Raw genomic sequence first — 16,893 nt, forward strand, 5'->3', positions numbered from 1 at the left:
ATATTGTCTGTGCTCCTTACTTTTTGGGTAGGTGCTCCTAATTTTTTGCTAGTGCTACTAACTTTTTAATTTGGGAGCACTGGTGCTACCAAGAAAAGTTAATTTCGAGCCCTGGGTTCACAGACATGCCGGTCTGACAGACAGACAGCAATCACTAGGGCTAATTAGCCCTATAAAAAAATAGAAGTCCACATTATGGCATCAGTGCAATTCGGCCAGTCTATAGTTTTAAGCCAGATCACCTTAATTAATTATAATATGGGCAACTGTAGCTGTGTAGGCTGTAGGCTACTACATTGATCTCATCATGAGATCAATCATGTTTGGTGACAAATGTCCCGCAAATCATTTTAATATGACGACATCATGCAATTAACCTGCACAAAGAGGATATAGGCTACCCGCCGTATATGGTTGAACATTTAAATAGCTATATGCCTACCTACGTGTCCATGATCAGAACAAATCCATTCTCCACATGGCATTTAGACAGATGACAGTGAGATGATATTAATCTATTCCCTGCATGAATCAATGCAGCTCTGATATCTATTTTACTTCTGCAGGCGAGTGTGCAATTGTTCTTTCATATTTTTATAACCCTGCAGTGCAGTCATCAGTAAGGGCTTTTATCATTGCCGAGTTGTAATATAGCATTTGGTCGTGTGGTGAACAGTACAAATTAACTTCTTTCTCATTATGTGAAAGTAACTGTAACATCAGTTAACTTATTAATGTTCTGACATTTAACAAGGAGTGAAGCAATGCGTGCCAAGTTGGCAAGTTTAGTTTATAATTATATACAACTTGCGCTGTTTACTTGAAGATCTGTCCGTGCAGAGACCCTCCTGTCAAAATGAACTGCTCATCGCGGCTGTTGTATAAAATTTAAAGTTTGGAATCCTCTGTGCAGGCTATGATGACGTATTTCGATATTTCCTGTTGCCTTATATTGTGTTGAATGGGCATGGATGTTCCAACTAACCAGGCGAATCGCTTGGGAAAAATGCGGAAAGGATACACTCAGCGATCCGCAATTGAAGTGATTACACCATGCAGGTTCCCTGAATATCACAGGAGCAAATCGCAGCTTGATCGGACGGATAAATACGATATCATATTACGCATCTATTTACGCATCAGTTACACTGTGGCGTATTTCTCCTTTGTGAATGAGGAGAGGACCATAGTGTGTATATTGTATAGTGTTATAGTCAGGGCTGCACATAAGCGGTGCGCCAGTGTGCATGCGCCGTCAAAATTCATAATGCGCCGGGAAGCGCTTCTGCACCAACAGCTTACAGCTGGGGCCACACAGAGAGCATTTCGCACTGACTGCCACTCAAAGTACCGTAGCTACTACTGGCTAATCACAGCACGTCTTGCACAAGTGCACTGGCCATTGTGGCTAATCACAGCGTGTCCTTAGTCAAACGAGGGAGGATTCCATGCTGCTCACTGCTTGTTTTCCAGATGCTGGAGCAAGTGTGCGATGCCGTTTCTCACGGACTGGCACTGCTGCTGCACAATATGAAGCTTATCAACATGACAACAGCGTGCCCCGACATACTGTCCCTTATTATCGTAAAGTCGGGTAGTGTACACTGTTTATTTTGCACCGAGGAGCAATGTGTGTCTGTCTGACTGTCTGACTCTGTGTTGACTGTGTACATTGCCTCAGTCAGGGAAGCCTGACGTATGCTTCGCCGTACGACGTGTCATATGTTAAACAAATAGCCGATCTGCAAGCTCACAACGTGTCGCCTCCGCAACACGTTGTGAGCTATTAAATAATTAAAAAAAAGAAATCTAAATATTGCTTTGATGCTCATATTATCCTTAGGAAGTATTAAGAAGTTTGTATTAGAATATGCATGATATAGGGCTGGAATACACATGGACCTATAGCTGCAATTTGCAACTCTAGATTTTTTTAAATAATGGGATGAATCTAGAGTTTAGTTGCAATACTCTCCATTGACTCCCCAGTCCCCACTTATCCAATAAATATCGCTTTGCTATAAGTTATTCATGCATCCCTCTTTTATCCATCCGGCGAGACGGGTCGCCGCATTTTAAGAGCACCAGTAACTCCTCCAGGTGCTCCTCTGAGTAGGCTACTAGACCAAAAAAGTTGTGTGCAGCCCTGGTTAGTGGTTATAGTGTGTATATTGTACAGTAGGATTCACATACTGTGTGTGTGGAGGTCCAGGTTCATTACTGAAGTCAGGAGAAAGTCCTTTAGACGCGTCTCTTCATAGACATGTAGCTGGGTGTTGGAGACTCTGCTCTGTGGTACAGACTTCTGGAATCATAACATAGTTTGTGTTAATGACATTGTCAATTCTTTTTTTTATTTGTATTATTGTTACATTTCATTTTATTTATACAAGGGTAACATCTTTTAGTTTCCTCTCACAACATTGCAGCAAAAAGAAAACTAAAATTGCAAAAAACATTATATAAATTGTTTTGTTGTAGTTTTACTATGCATGTAAAATACTGTAGTTACAGGGCCTGGCCAAGAGGGGGCACAAGTACACCAGATTAGGACTAGGCAGTCAGTAGGAGGCAGAGCCATATAGATTGATCTTAAATCCCTTTATTTTAGTTTTATAGTAATAGACAATAGTACAACATAAGCATTACAGAGACTTTAGTTGTCACTGTACAATACTTACTAAATATACAATACAATAACCGGGGATAGTTTAAACATGGCTTGTTGCATATACTGTACACAATCACATACTGTACATATTACTGTTCACATACTATACATGCACACAAGCAGCCAGCCTGTCTACTGAACACCACACTGATTTGTACCACTTCATTCACAAACTGCACACACAGTAACTTACAATCTGTAGATTAACTTTGAACAGGATTCATACAACATTATTAGATGTTATGTCTTGTTTTTGTCATTCATGTAACTTAGCATGAGATCACAAAGTTGTATTATAGTGTTGTGTATATCAGTGGTTCCCAAAGTGGGGTCCGGGGACCTCCAGGGGTACTTGAGGGAGTTCCAGGGGGGACCCAGCTAGATGATAGTTATGAACCAACTGGACCCTTATGGGACTGTAACTCAGAGACCCGTTAGGGTCCATTTGGTTCCATTTGTACACTCTCAGAGTTAAATTAGCATTGATTTTACAATATAAATTGGGGGTCCCAGAGATAGAAATGCCATTAAATGGGGATATGTAGACTAATGCATGTGAAACTGGGGGTCCTTGAAATTAAACGGGTTGAGAATCACCGCTAGAGCCGTACAAATCTTCTCTTATGGGGGGTCCCTGGCATATATTTTTTGGGGGTCCTTGACGTGAAAAAGTTTGGGAACCGCTGGTGTATATAATGCTGCTGCATTGTCTGAAGGAAGCCAAGTTTCACTCTTATGTACATGTAGTGTACACAAGATGGAAGAATAAAGTACAACATTGAACCTTGAATTGTATAGGAGGATTCACATACGTTGTATCTGGAGGTCCAGGTTCATTACTGAAGTCAGGAGGTTCATGACTCTTCATAGACACAGATGGAGGCTCTGCTCTGTGGATGTGATGTTTGTCAGCTCCCTCCTCCTCTCTCTCCTCACACTGACTCATCTTTGGTCTTCAGGAAACCTGTCAAGATTACAGTCACAATACACCAGGAAACAGTCAATGCTGGCCTAGTCCAGGCACATGCCACATAATGCCACATAATAGGCTCTTATTGTCGCGTCAGCTCGTCGCTTGTAACTATCAACAAAGGCACAAAAGCCAAAAAACGAATCTTAAAAAAATGAGAGGAAATGTTTGCTGTATACATAATGCGCGTGTGCACACACGCACGCACACGCACACGCACACACACACACACACACAAACACACACACACACACACACAGACGTGCAGAGAATGTTAGAGGGGCTAACATTTCTAAAATCTCACTCTCAGCGGTTCTTGTATTTTTTTACTGAGGTTAATGTTAGGCATGATTTTGATTGACAGGAAACCGAGGAACATCATTTATGTTAGCAGTATGATTCCAAACACGTGTCATAGGCTTGTGATTGTAACATAATAACTGCACCCATAATGTTTATGTCCTATGCATTTTTCCTTTTTTTTGTGGACCAAATAAAATAATTCAAATGTGTGTGTGTGTGAGGTCAGTATCTCTTGTCCTCAGGGGGCGTGGCCACCAGTACTTCCTGGTTGCTGAAGTCCAAGGCTGCAGTGAGGTGGAACGCCATGTTGGATCCAACGACCAAGTATTCTAGGAGCGCAAAGACGGTGTAGACTGTCACACACACACACGCACGCACGCACGCACACACGCACGCACACACGCACGCACGCACGCACACACGTGTAAGAAAGAAACAGACAGACAGAAATTATTATAAAGAGGTGTCCAATATTAAAGTTTTTTTTTCCCCCTGCTGTCATTTTAACATCTGACTTCTGTGTTTCACCCCAGATGGTTTGTAAGTTGCTTGATTCAATATTTAGATATTTGATATTAACTTTACCTTCCTATATAAACCAATTGTAACTTCACACACGTCTCTGCTTCTGGTGACTGATATTGGCCTTCTAATGAACGTTAGACTGGTTGAAAAAATGAAAACACACGTCTCTGCTTCTGGTGAAAAACGACGGTGCCATACAAAGTTAATACACCATTGCACATAAAAACAACTCCAGGGTGTCTAATGAAGTACTGTCACCTCATAGACACATGGAAAACTGGAAAAATACAAAAATTGTGGCACTCCATCTTTAAGTAAATGTATGTAGTTACTTTCCACCACTGCCATTAACGAGAGCTTTCCAAAAGCAAAACGGTTAACCACTAAATCCCTACTTTATACTTAGACGTACAATGGTGTCTTGCTAACACAAGCTCACAAGACATCACATCACAACATGTTGTGAGCTTATAAATCTCATATTTTTGGCATTTCTGAAAGTCTAAGAAGTATAAGAAGTTTGAACAATTATGAAAATGTGCCCTCACCCACTGCCTGTTCGCTTCTTCTCGCCCTAAAACGATTCATAGTGCACCTGTATACCTACCTATACATTTCCCGGTGAGTTTGAGCAGGGCTTTGCTGAGCGATCCGGGATAGGTCAGGGACAGGTAGTCGACAGAGACTGCGTCTGCGGCCAGCGGGGCGTAAGTGACCGTCACCCGCAGCGACGCACCGGGAGCCACCTCCCCGTTGGTGACGTCACAGCTGAACTCTGACCCGAGCAGGGGTGAAGCACCAGGCAGCCGAGAGAGGGAGAAGGAGGTCATCACCTGGAGGAGAGGGAGGGAGGGAAGGAGAGTGGAGAGAGAGTAGTTAGGGAAAGTAAGCCAAATGTGTGACCAACCTGCAAAATAAATGCTTAGACCAATAGCTTTCTTCACAAAATATGTTCATAAAAGGTGTCTACTATCACCTCTCAATTTGTTCCAACCCAACTCCCTTGGGAAACTTTGCGACAGGTGCTGAAAGTTCTAGTTCCAAGTACCATTAACAACCTGAACCTATATGCAAATTTACTCATTTCCATTTTGCTTTAAGTAGCATGTGACGTGTCAAACTATAGGGGTTTTTCATGATTCTGTTTTGCACAAAGACGTTTTAGCCGGCCCAGGCGGTGGCGTAACCGTTTGGGCACCCGACTAGTAATCCAGTCGCAGTGTGCCGCGGGTTCGACTCCCGAGCCCGACACGGCCTTTACTGCATGTCATCCCCCCATCTCTCTCCCGTTTCCTGTCAGCCTACTGTCTGTCCCTTCAAAAACCAATAAAAGGCGTAAGCCGCAAAAAATATCTTAAAAAAACAAAACGTTTTAGCCCAAGGAGAAAACCCCTAGTTTGACCCGTCACATGCTACTTAAACTAAAGCAGATTAAAAATGAGAACATTTTGCCTGCATATAGGTTGTTAATGGTACCCCCAACTTTCAGCAGCTGTCACAAGGTTCGGTTGGAACAAATTGAGAGGTGATATTTGTGAAGAAAGCTATTAGTCATATTTTGCAGATTGGTAACTTTCGCTGACTAGAGAGAGAGAGAGAGAGAGAGAGAGAGAGAGGTACAAGGAGGATGCGTATACTGTGCATGTCTTCATTTTCTACTCACAGGGGAAGGATTGGTAACATCAAAGTGTTTCTGCACACTGACACCCACAGGTACATAAAATGGAAAATGTTAAAATTTACCAAGGAACGCAGAATTCCCCGTTTGTATTACCGTTGTACAGTCTGGAGCAACGGAAGCTCTGATCATGAGTAAAATATAAATGCTTCCGTCGTACAGTCTGGAGCAACGGAAGCTCTGATCATGAGTCTAATATAAATGCTTCCGTCATACAGTCTGGAGCAACGGAAGCTCTGATCATGAGTAAAATATAAATGCTTCCGTCGTACAGTCTGGAGCAACGGAAGCTCTGATCATGAGTAAAATATAAATGCTTCCGTCGTACAGTCTGGAGCAACGGAAGCTCTGATCATGAGTAAAATATAAATGCTTCCGTCGTACAGTCTGGAGCAACGGAAGCTCTGATCATGAGTAAAATATAAATGCTTCCGTCGTACAGTCTGGAGCAACGGAAGCTCTGATCATGAGTCTAATATAAATGCTTTCGTCATACAGTCTGGAGCAACGGAAGCTCTGATCATGAGTAAAATATAAATGCTTCCGTCGTACAGTCTGGAGCAACGGAAGCTCTGATCATGAGTAAAATATAAATGCTTCCGTCGTACAGTCTGGAGCAACGGAAGCTCTGATCATGAGTAAAATATAAATGCTTCCGTCGTACAGTCTGGAGCAACGGAAGCTCTGATCATGAGTCTAATATAAATGCTTCCGTCATACAGTCTGGAGCAACGGAAGCTCTGATCATGAGTAAAATATAAATGCTTCCGTCGTACAGTCTGGAGCAACGGAAGCTCTGATCATGAGTAAAATATAAATGCTTCCGTCGTACAGTCTGGAGCAACGGAAGCTCTGATCATGAGTCTAATATAAATGCTTCCGTCATACAGTCTGGAGCAACGGAAGCTCTGATCATGAGTAAAATATAAATGCTTCCGTCGTACAGTCTGGAGCAACGGAAGCTCTGATCATGAGTCTAATATAAATGCTTCCGTCATACAGTCTGGAGCAACGGAAGCTCTGATCATGAGTAAAATATAAATGCTTCCGTCATACAGTCTGGAGCAACGGAAGCTCTGATCATGAGTAAAATATAAATGCTTCCGTCATACAGTCTGGAGCAACGGAAGCTCTGATCATGAGTAAAATATAAATGCTTCCGTCGTACAGTCTGGAGCAACGGAAGCTCTGATCATGAGTAAAATATAAATGCTTCCGTCATACAGTCTGGAGCAACGGAAGCTCTGATCATGAGTAAAATATAAATGCTTCCGTCATACAGTCTGGAGCAACGGAAGCTCTGATCATGAGTAAAATATAAATGCTTCCGTCATACAGTCTGGAGCAACGGAAGCTCTGATCATGAGTAAAATATAAATGCTTCCGTCATACAGTCTGGAGCAACGGAAGCTCTGTAATAGTATTATAGTATTTATACTCACTCTCTAACAGAGTACATAAAGAGTACATCAGTAGTAATAGTATTATAGTATTTATACTCACTCTCTAACAGAGTACATAAAGAGTACATCAGTAGTAATAGTATTATAGTATTTATACTCACTCTCTAACAGAGTACATAAAGAGTACATCAGTACAGATGACACTCAGTCTTTGGAACAGCAGTGTAGCAGGGCTGCAGTACTCCAGGTTGGACACTAGGAGCATGTTGGAGTCAGCATACTGAGCCAGCTGAGACAGCTCGAACCACGCAAACAGCGGGGGGTAGTCCAAGGTCCATTCTGATTGGTTCTGAGACACGCACGCACACACACACACACACACACACATTATATGAATGTAGTTTTTGCCATTTTAACCATACGCCAAAAAGCTGAAACAATAGCAGATCTACAAGCTCACTTTAAATCCTTAAGATAAAACTGATTTAATTTGTGAAAGTGATAAAAGAAACTATAGATCTGAGCACCACTTAGTGCTTAGATCTAATGGTCATCTGCTTGTGGAGTTTAAAAGCATCGTCCATTTGGAACTCTTTCAATTCCTATTATACTAATGATAGGAATCATGGTATAATAGGAATTGAACTACAAACCTCGTTAAGGGAATAGGAATTGAACTACAGACCTCGTTAAGGGAATAGGAATTGAACTACAGACCTCGTTAAGGGAATAGGAATTGAACTACAGACCTCGTTAAGGGAATAGGAATTGAACTACAGACCTCGTGGTACCATCTGGACACAGGGAGGCTGTGAGTGATCGCTAACCAGTTCCTGTGGACCTCGAAGTCTGTGGAGTGACTGACACACACACGCGCACACGCACACACGCGCACACACAGACGCACACACACACACACACACACACACACACACACACACACACACACACACACACACACAGTTACCAAGTTACCAAACTACTAGAATAAATATTATAAATATATACATTCATTTATAAACATTATGTATCATAATTTGATACATAATGTATTTATATCATTATAATTATATCATTATGTTATAAATAATAACAAGTAGACACACGGTGACGAATGAAGTTACCAAACTACTAGAATCAAATACATGTATTCCTTCATAGACGCCACCTCTACTGGTCAGCAGTACAACAGTGCCGCCTTGTGGCCAGTTGGCCCAACAACACATCAGATACTTTTAGAACTGAATCCAATAGTTTTGAATAATAAGAAGAAGAAGAGTCACGTCAGCCAGAAAATAAAGCAGCAATCTCTCTTGAACTTTTAAATTAAATGTTTTCAAACGGTAGTCAACAAATCCTGACTAATATGTAATAGCCTATGTGCTATTTTTTCTTTACAAAGTAACAGGTATAACATTACTGTTTTGACAGAGTAAAACCTTACACTACTCATTACTCTGTAAAGTAGTAATATAATGAATGAATTGCATTTTTATAGTGCTTTTACAAGTGCTCAAAGCTCTTTCTTTACAATGTATTCATTTCATTCATTGGGAGGTGAAGCGGCGAACAGTCGACGCCAGCGTCCTCACTTGAGAATCAAGTATAATTACTTGATTAACACCTCTTCGTACACATTTCCGTTCATTCATGTACATTCCTGTATATTATATATTATATTTATATTCCCGCGGGTCTCGTGAACAGAGTAGACAGGACCACTCTGTCGTCGACCCTAAGCCATTCCAGCCTGTCAAAGTGGGCAGGGGTGATGTGGGTTCGGGGGGTGAGGCCAAGTAGGAGCCTGACCAGTTTGTTTTGGGAGGTCTGGAGCCTTGTTTTAAGGGCCTTTGAGGTGCTGTGGTACCAGGAGGTGCATGCATATTCAAAGAAACCTTGTACGAGGGCTCCTGTTAAGGTCTTCAAGGTGTTTTTGTTGACCAGTGAGGAGATCCTGTAAAGGAATCTTGTTCTTTGGTTGACTTTTTTGATTACGTTGGTGGCGATTTTATCACCGGAAAGATTTGCCTCCAGGATGGAACCGGTAGGTAATTTCATCTTTACGTGTGATAACATTGTCACCAACTCTAACCAAGAAGCCATTTGCCTTGCCTTGCTGTATAAAAAGACTATTATAAACAACAACTATTTATAAACATGAAACATTATAATAATAATATTAGACTCACTATGCGTTCAGAAACAGACATTTCAACAGAGAAACTCCAAAAGCTAGAGCATAAAACAAACTCCAACTGTCGGCCGCCATGACACCTGTGACGTCACTTGTTTTGTCATACAAAACTTTATTGACAATCCAATGGAGAGTGTTCGGAAATGACCGCCGGGACCGTCCAGGAGCGCAGCGCCTGTTAGTTAGTATGGGCAGTTCCGCTCAGTGTGTGAGAACCGAACGCACCCAGAGATAAGCTGTATAAATGCTGGGTTCCTATTGGCTGCTCGGTGCTCACATCCTTTCTAGAACCCGCCTACCGCATCCGGTCCTTTCGCTGCACACACACATGCACCACGAACGGGCTGGTGTCCGTATCCGGTACTGACCGGATGTGCAGCCTCTCGTTACGACTCTCCGTCCAAGTGTTTCACAACAATGTTGTCAAAGGCGCGTGCTCTTCCACCCACTTCCGGTGAAAGGTTTACAAAATAAAAGTTACTGCGACGTGTCAAGTTAATTCGTCAAAAGTCCGACGTGTTTCCGCTTTCCTTTCAAAATACAACCGCAACTCCGGAAACAGCCGATCTACGCTGCTCGGCCGCTCGGAACTGAGCATGCGCACTGTGCGTTAATAAAACGAAATAATAATAATAATAATAAAATGTATTTATTTATTTGTAGCACCTTTCATGAAATGAAATGCAGCTCAAAGTTGGCGAAAAAAAGAAAAGAAAAGCAGGAATAAAACATTAAAATAATAGCAGAAAATAATAGAGTGAGGACATTAATAACTAGAAAGGCAGTTCCTGTAGAAACTGCGTGGGCTCGCATACATTGCAATGTATAAAGTTTTTGCCGTGTCAAGTTTGAAACTCGGGGACCGGAGTAATAGTGTTCCCATTGGTGGTCTAAATCCATAATCAAAATTTCGGGACTGTAGCATATTGTAAACAAAAGTAGAAAATGTATTAAAGCTGAAGTAAAAGTTTTAAAAAGTATGAACATTTGGAAAAACTATAGTTTAAGCATAAATAACTGCATAAAGCGGAATAAAGTATGTGGAAGCTGTAGAAGTGTTTATAAAAGTTTTTCTTTAAATGAAAAAAAAAAAATCTTTATTAAAAAAAATCAAGTTTTTTCTTTTAAGTAAAAAAAAAAAAAGAGGTTAAAGTTTTTTTTTTTTTAAGTTTTCATTTTTTTCAAAAAATTACTTTTTTTTCAAAAAATTACTTTTTTTTCAAAAAATTACTTTTTTTTCAAAATAATACTTTTTTTCAAAATAATACTTTTTTTCAAAAAAATACTTTTTTTTCAAAAAAATACTTTTTTTGGAAAAAATACTTTTTTTGGAAAAAATACTTTTTTTCATTTTTTTGCGTGCGTGCGTGCGTGCGTGCACTTGCGAGAGCTGTGTAAAGGCCAGCCAATAGGAAGACAGGGTGTGTGTGTGCGTGTGTGCGTGCGTGCTCTTGCGAGAGCTGTGTAAAGGCCAGCCAATTGCACAAATAGCAGACCTACAAGCTCACAAGGTATCGCAGAGCAACTCATTGAGATCTTGTAACTTTAATGTCAGCCCTGTAATTAAGCCCTTATATGTCTCAGCTGTGGAAGTAAAAGACTTCCAAGTTCTATGCCAGTACTATGACTGGGAGATTACAATGGTTCTGAAGGGGGGAAAACTATGCCCCGAACAAATTGCTCTATCGCAAAAAGTAAAAGTCGAATGCAAATATTTTTTTCGCTGTGAGTGGCCTGAGATATTGAGGTACACCATGTGCGATTGTGGTGTTGGTACGATTGAAAATGTGGTTATAAGAGCGAGTTAAGAATTGTCAGCGCGATAATTTCCTCGTAAGAATTATACAATGGAGGTCAATGAGCAGATTGACTGTTTTTGTGTCACTTAAAAGGCCGTAGTTCACATTCTGTATGTCTCTGTGCTTTGGTGGTCACATTGTGTGAAAGAGGACATGTGTGGCTACAAAATGACAAAAGAACATGCGTGTAAAATGAATACTTTGGCCGGGACGACAATTTGTTTGGTAAATTTTCAAGGAAAGAATTTCAGTCTCCACACTCTAGTCAAAAAGGCCCGCACTCTAAAATGGCACTAATTATGCGAAACGGCCTGCGATTGAACTGCGATTTCGGAAAAACCGTTCAACGTATTCGAATACGGTTTGAACCGTCCAGAGTCCAGAGTCGTGTGAGCGTTCTAAAGTTTAAATCACGTTTCTACAACAAAGTATGCCAGAGTAATGAGGCTGCAAAAGTGAGGTTGATTTAGAGATAAATCCCATACAAAGTCAATGGCAGGAAAAAACTATAAATAAAGTTAAATATTTTAAAAAGTATAAACTTTTTCAAAACAACTTTTTCACCAATGAAAGTTCAAAGATAGATGAACATTATAAAGTTTGAATGAAGTTTCAAAGTGAAAGTATGACGGAGTAATAAGAGCTCAAAAAAGTTAACTGTGAAAAATGGGACCTTTCTTCCATCGACTCTCATTATAAAGGATGTTAAAAAAAGTTAAAAAGTTAAAAAGTATAAAAAGTATAAAACTTTGTAAAAATAAAAATACAAGCACCCATCACTGCAAAGAGCTGAACAGTTTGAAGTTTGAACTAAATTTCTAGCATAAAGTATGTGGAAGTAGTAGGGTGCCAAAAAAAAGCGGCGGAATAAATAAAGAATAAATATAGGCTGGCAATAACTAGTGTGTGCTCGCTGTAGCGAGCCCACAACAATAGGTTAGCTTTAGCTATCGATAGCTTTATGCTATCTTCATGGGTATTAATACGTGTCTAAGTGTTTTATTGTTGTTCTAAAAAATAGAAGATTATTTAACACAAACTGTCGATTCAAATAAAGAAAGTTTTACAACAAATAAAGTGTCGTTTTTACGTCATGAAGACACACAGCTACTAGCTAGCGGCTAGCGGCTAGCTGGCTAGCTAGTCTTCTGTGACTCGGCACTGCGGCTGCGCAGTCGGCGAAAACAGCCGAAGTACGAACCCTAAACATCGGCTGTTTTCGACGCGCGTCACCGTCGTACGGATGAAATACACGCTGCCGCATACTGCAGTTGTCTGTTGTTACCACCAGGTAGCATCAGAGACTACATTCTGCTGTATCTGTGCTGTGTGGAACCAAATGGACCCTTATGGGTCTGTAACTCTGTGGACAGATGGAACCAAATGGACCCGTTATGGAACCAAATGGGTCCATTTGGTTCCATTTATATTTTCTACACTCTCAGTGTTAAATTAACATTGATTATTTGATTTTACAATATAAATTGGGGGTCCCAGAGATAGAAATGCCATTAAATGGGAGTCATTGAAATTAATCACTGCTAGAGCTGTCACAATCTTCTCTTATGGGGGTCCCTAGCATATCTATTAAAATGGGGGTCCCTAGCATATCTATTCAAATGGGGGTCCGCGGGCTAATTAGTGTCAATTTGGGGTTCCTTGACATGGACAAGTTTGGGAACCACTGCATGTTTTAGGAACAATATGGAGCCTAAATAAATGTACTCGAATGGCCAGTTCACACTAACCTTTTAACAATAAAATAAACTTTATTCTCAATGTGTTTTTATATTTATTGGTTAAATAAAATATATGCTAAGAATTCACCTAATTGTTTACTTTAAATGAAGGTAGTTATTTAACTACCATTATTGAATGGATGTGAATTAAACTAGTCGTTATTTAATTTATAACTATTAATAATGAATGGATGTGAATTAAACTAGTCGTTATTTAATGTATAACTATTAATAATGAATTGATGTGAATTAAACTATAGTTGTTTATTTCATTTATAACTATTAATAATGAATGGATGTGAATTAAACTAGTCGTTATTTAATTTATAACTATTAATAATGAATTGATGTGAATTAAACTATAGTTGTTTATTTCATTTATAACTATTAATAATGAATTGCATTTTTTTTATACCGCTTTTCCATGTGCTCAAAGCGATTTACAATGGTTCATTCATTCATACATAATAATGAATGGTTGTCAATTAAACTATAGTTGTTTATTTCAATTATAACTACTAATGGATGTGAATTAAACTAGTTGTTATTTAATTTATATAAACTTGGTTACCTGATGTGTTTTATTATTTATATAAACTTGATTGATGTGTTTTATGTATATAAATTTGATTACATGATGGCGACGCCCCCCTGTCAATCACCACACGCCCCCAAGGCTCGCATCAGCGTGTCACCGTCTACCCAGAAACAGGAGTATTTCAACCTGAGAGATTTCGCCTGTACTTACCTGTAGAACTGTACCTGTACTAGCAATTTCGCAGCCCTAAACAGTTTATTAATTCAACACAGCTTATTAATTCAACACCGTACTATTAATCTTTCGCCTGTAGTATTAATTTCGCTACTTAAACAGCTTATTAATTATACACTATCGCCTGCTCTAATGGATAAAATTGGACCTAAAGTATAAATATCGTCACACACGCACACACAAATATATACTAATATTCAAACTTTAAGTATTTGTGATTTTTCTGGTCTTTCAATATTACATTTTGTTTGCTAATTTCTCAAAGCATATATCAAGTATACTGTACCAGTACCAGTAAGCCAGCAGCATTGGTGGTGAAAACAAATAAGTGTATTTTTCTATTTTCCTTGATTCAATTTGATTCTTATTTTTATCTGGTGTATAGGCAACATTGTTTTGCAATATCAAAATGAAAGAATAACTTTATGCCTACTACAAATTAAATAAATTATGATGAAATGTAAAAGAAAAGGAAAACCTCTTATCCCTATTCATATTTCTTTGTCGTAGCAACTGGGAGCCACGGGAGGAGGGCATGTGTCACTTAAGCTTTTAAACACTTTATTTTAACCTTAAGCTGAAAAAACGTAAGAGAGGCGCTGGAGCCACAAAGGAACATGAGAAAGAAATAAAGGGAAGCTCCTCACACTCAGATCTGCGCACAATCAATGTATTTATTTGTCTACTGACCTTCTTCAGGCAACCTTAAGCTGTTGAAAATAGCACTATGAGCTTGTAGATCTATTTAAAACGTACACCTTATGACAGTGGTTCTCAAAGTGGGTTAAGCAGCAATTCTTTACAAAATATTTTCCTATTAAAACATTAGAGACCACCCCACGTCCGAAACCGTAGAGAAATGAGTTACCATGTGGGGGTCCCTCTACTAATACAGTTAATATGTGACCGTGGTCAAAAAATAGTACCACTGATATAGAAATAAGACATTTGTAGAATATGGTCTCGGGTCTATAATTACTGCACTGAATGGTTATTTGTTTGGGTGTGAGCAATTTCTTCCTACAGAATCAGCTAATTTGTGGTGCATCGCCATCCTTGGTTTTTTGCCCACACTGTAGCCATGCTCACCTCAAAACATCTGTCACTGATCTGTAAAAGGTATTAGAAAATGATTGATTATGTTATTCACAGTTTGTAGAATGGCTACAGTTCAACGAAGGTACAGGTCAATGCAAAAGCTGATACGAGGATAAAATCAGAAAAAGACTTGTTTACATCAGGATCCTCCAAAACAGAATATGTAATGAAACCCAACCATTACAAAAAGGACACATTATGGAAAAGATATTACCTGACGAACGTCAAAGTATTTTATATCTGGGCGGCGCCGTGATGGCTGGACAGCTGTCGGCTGTCCAAGAGCAACACTGGTCAATGGAGCGTTGTAGTACAACTCCAGGTTGGAGGTCAGTAGGTCAAAGAGCTGTGGGAGGTTGAAGGCAACAGTCCGCTTGAAGAAGATGTCTTTCATGACGTGCATTGCTGCCTCCACAAAATTGTTGGTATTATTACCACGTGTTGGCAAGCTCTGTCTGTAGCTGAGTGACCAACTCTCCCGACGTTTATACAAGTTCTCCAGGTATGGCAGGAACTTGGAGTGGTGCCTAATAAAATCAGGTACATTAAGTAAGTATATTAGCAGATACTAATTATTTCCTTCAAATATGATTCCCAAATAGTGCTATAATATAAAAACACAAAACTCAACAAAGGAAAGGACAAAATTGTTATGTAATTAGTAGTGATGCACCGAATATTCGGCCGCAGAAAATATTCGGCAGAAAATGGCTAAAAAAGCATTTTCGGCCTATTCGGTTTCGGCCCGAATAGGCAGAAAATATATCACCGAATAGTGTATGCAATTAATGCATTCAAATGAGCTGAATAAATGTTTTATGGACCCATAACAGTGATTATTATTGAAGTTAAGTTTTGCCATAACCATAAATCAGGTAGCTTTAAGGTACGGCAATGACGGCAATGGTAGGCAAAAATATATACAATATTAAATCTTTTCGGTTATTCGGTATTCGGTTTTCGGCCAACTGTTTCTTATATTCGGTAATCGGTTTCGGCCAAGAAAGTCCCTTTCGGTGCATCCCTAGTAATTAGTGATTTTTAAAATACTTAAAATAATTAGTTACATCCCAGTGCATTACAACAGACCTGCGTGTACACAACACACACGCACGCACACGCACGCACACGCACACACACACACACACACACACACACACACACACACACACACACACACACACACACACACACACACACACACACACACACACACACACACACACACACACACACACACACACACACGTGTACCCCATTCAATTCAAAGGAGATTTATTGCCTTGAGAAAATAAACTCTGGGTAACATACTGTTGGACAGAGACTCTGTTGGTACAGAGTCAGAGATTACATCGGTATAAGTAGCTGTTTTGAGACAAATTTGTTGGAGGAAATAGCAGTATTTTTTCCTCAATATTATTTAAATAGCTACAAAAACACCTCCGATTTGTTTAGCAGCTCTATTTACATGTGCAATACAGTGTGTGTGTGTGTGTGTGTGTGTGTGTGTGTGTGTGTGTGTGTGTGTGTGTGTGTGTGTGTGTGTGTGTGTGTGTGTGTGTGTGTGTGTGTGTGTAAGGAAGGAATGAAGGAAGCAAGGAAGGAGGGAGAAAGAGAGGAGAGCAGGTAGGAAAGGGGAGGGAGAAAGAGAGGAGAGCAGATAGGTGAGGGGAGGGAGAAAGAGAGGAGAGCAGATAGGTGAGGGGAGGGAGAAAGAGAGGAGAGCAGGTAGGAGAGGGGA

The 16,893-nt window shown here is 39.9% G+C and overlaps 1 protein-coding gene across 3 annotated transcripts in view; it reads right to left on the reverse strand.

Moving 5' to 3' along the window:
- Window positions 1–7,831, reverse strand: part of LOC308309441 (uncharacterized protein) — a 50,598-nt gene extending 42,767 nt beyond the window's left edge. The window contains exons 1-5 of one of the 3 annotated variants that reach the window (XM_080755284.1): window positions 7,712–7,831; window positions 5,077–5,302; window positions 4,206–4,297; window positions 3,484–3,635; window positions 2,190–2,302 (exon numbers count right to left, since the gene is read on the reverse strand). In XM_080755284.1, the coding sequence (XP_080611410.1) occupies window positions 3,627–3,635; window positions 4,206–4,297; window positions 5,077–5,299 (324 nt within the window). In that variant the 5' untranslated portion in view covers window positions 5,300–5,302; window positions 7,712–7,831 and the 3' untranslated portion in view covers window positions 2,190–2,302; window positions 3,484–3,626. Of the gene's footprint in view, window positions 1–2,189; window positions 2,306–3,483; window positions 3,636–4,205; window positions 4,298–5,076; window positions 5,303–7,711 lie in introns of those variants that run through there. The other 2 variants (XM_080755282.1, XM_080755283.1) reach the window with 2 other exon arrangements.
- Between the last annotated feature and the right edge of the window lie 9,062 nt (window positions 7,832–16,893).

The sequence above is a fragment of the Protomyctophum bolini genome (genome assembly GCF_963924005.1).
Source record: "Protomyctophum bolini genome assembly, chromosome: 22".
NCBI classification, from domain to species: domain Eukaryota; kingdom Metazoa; phylum Chordata; class Actinopteri; order Myctophiformes; family Myctophidae; genus Protomyctophum; species Protomyctophum bolini.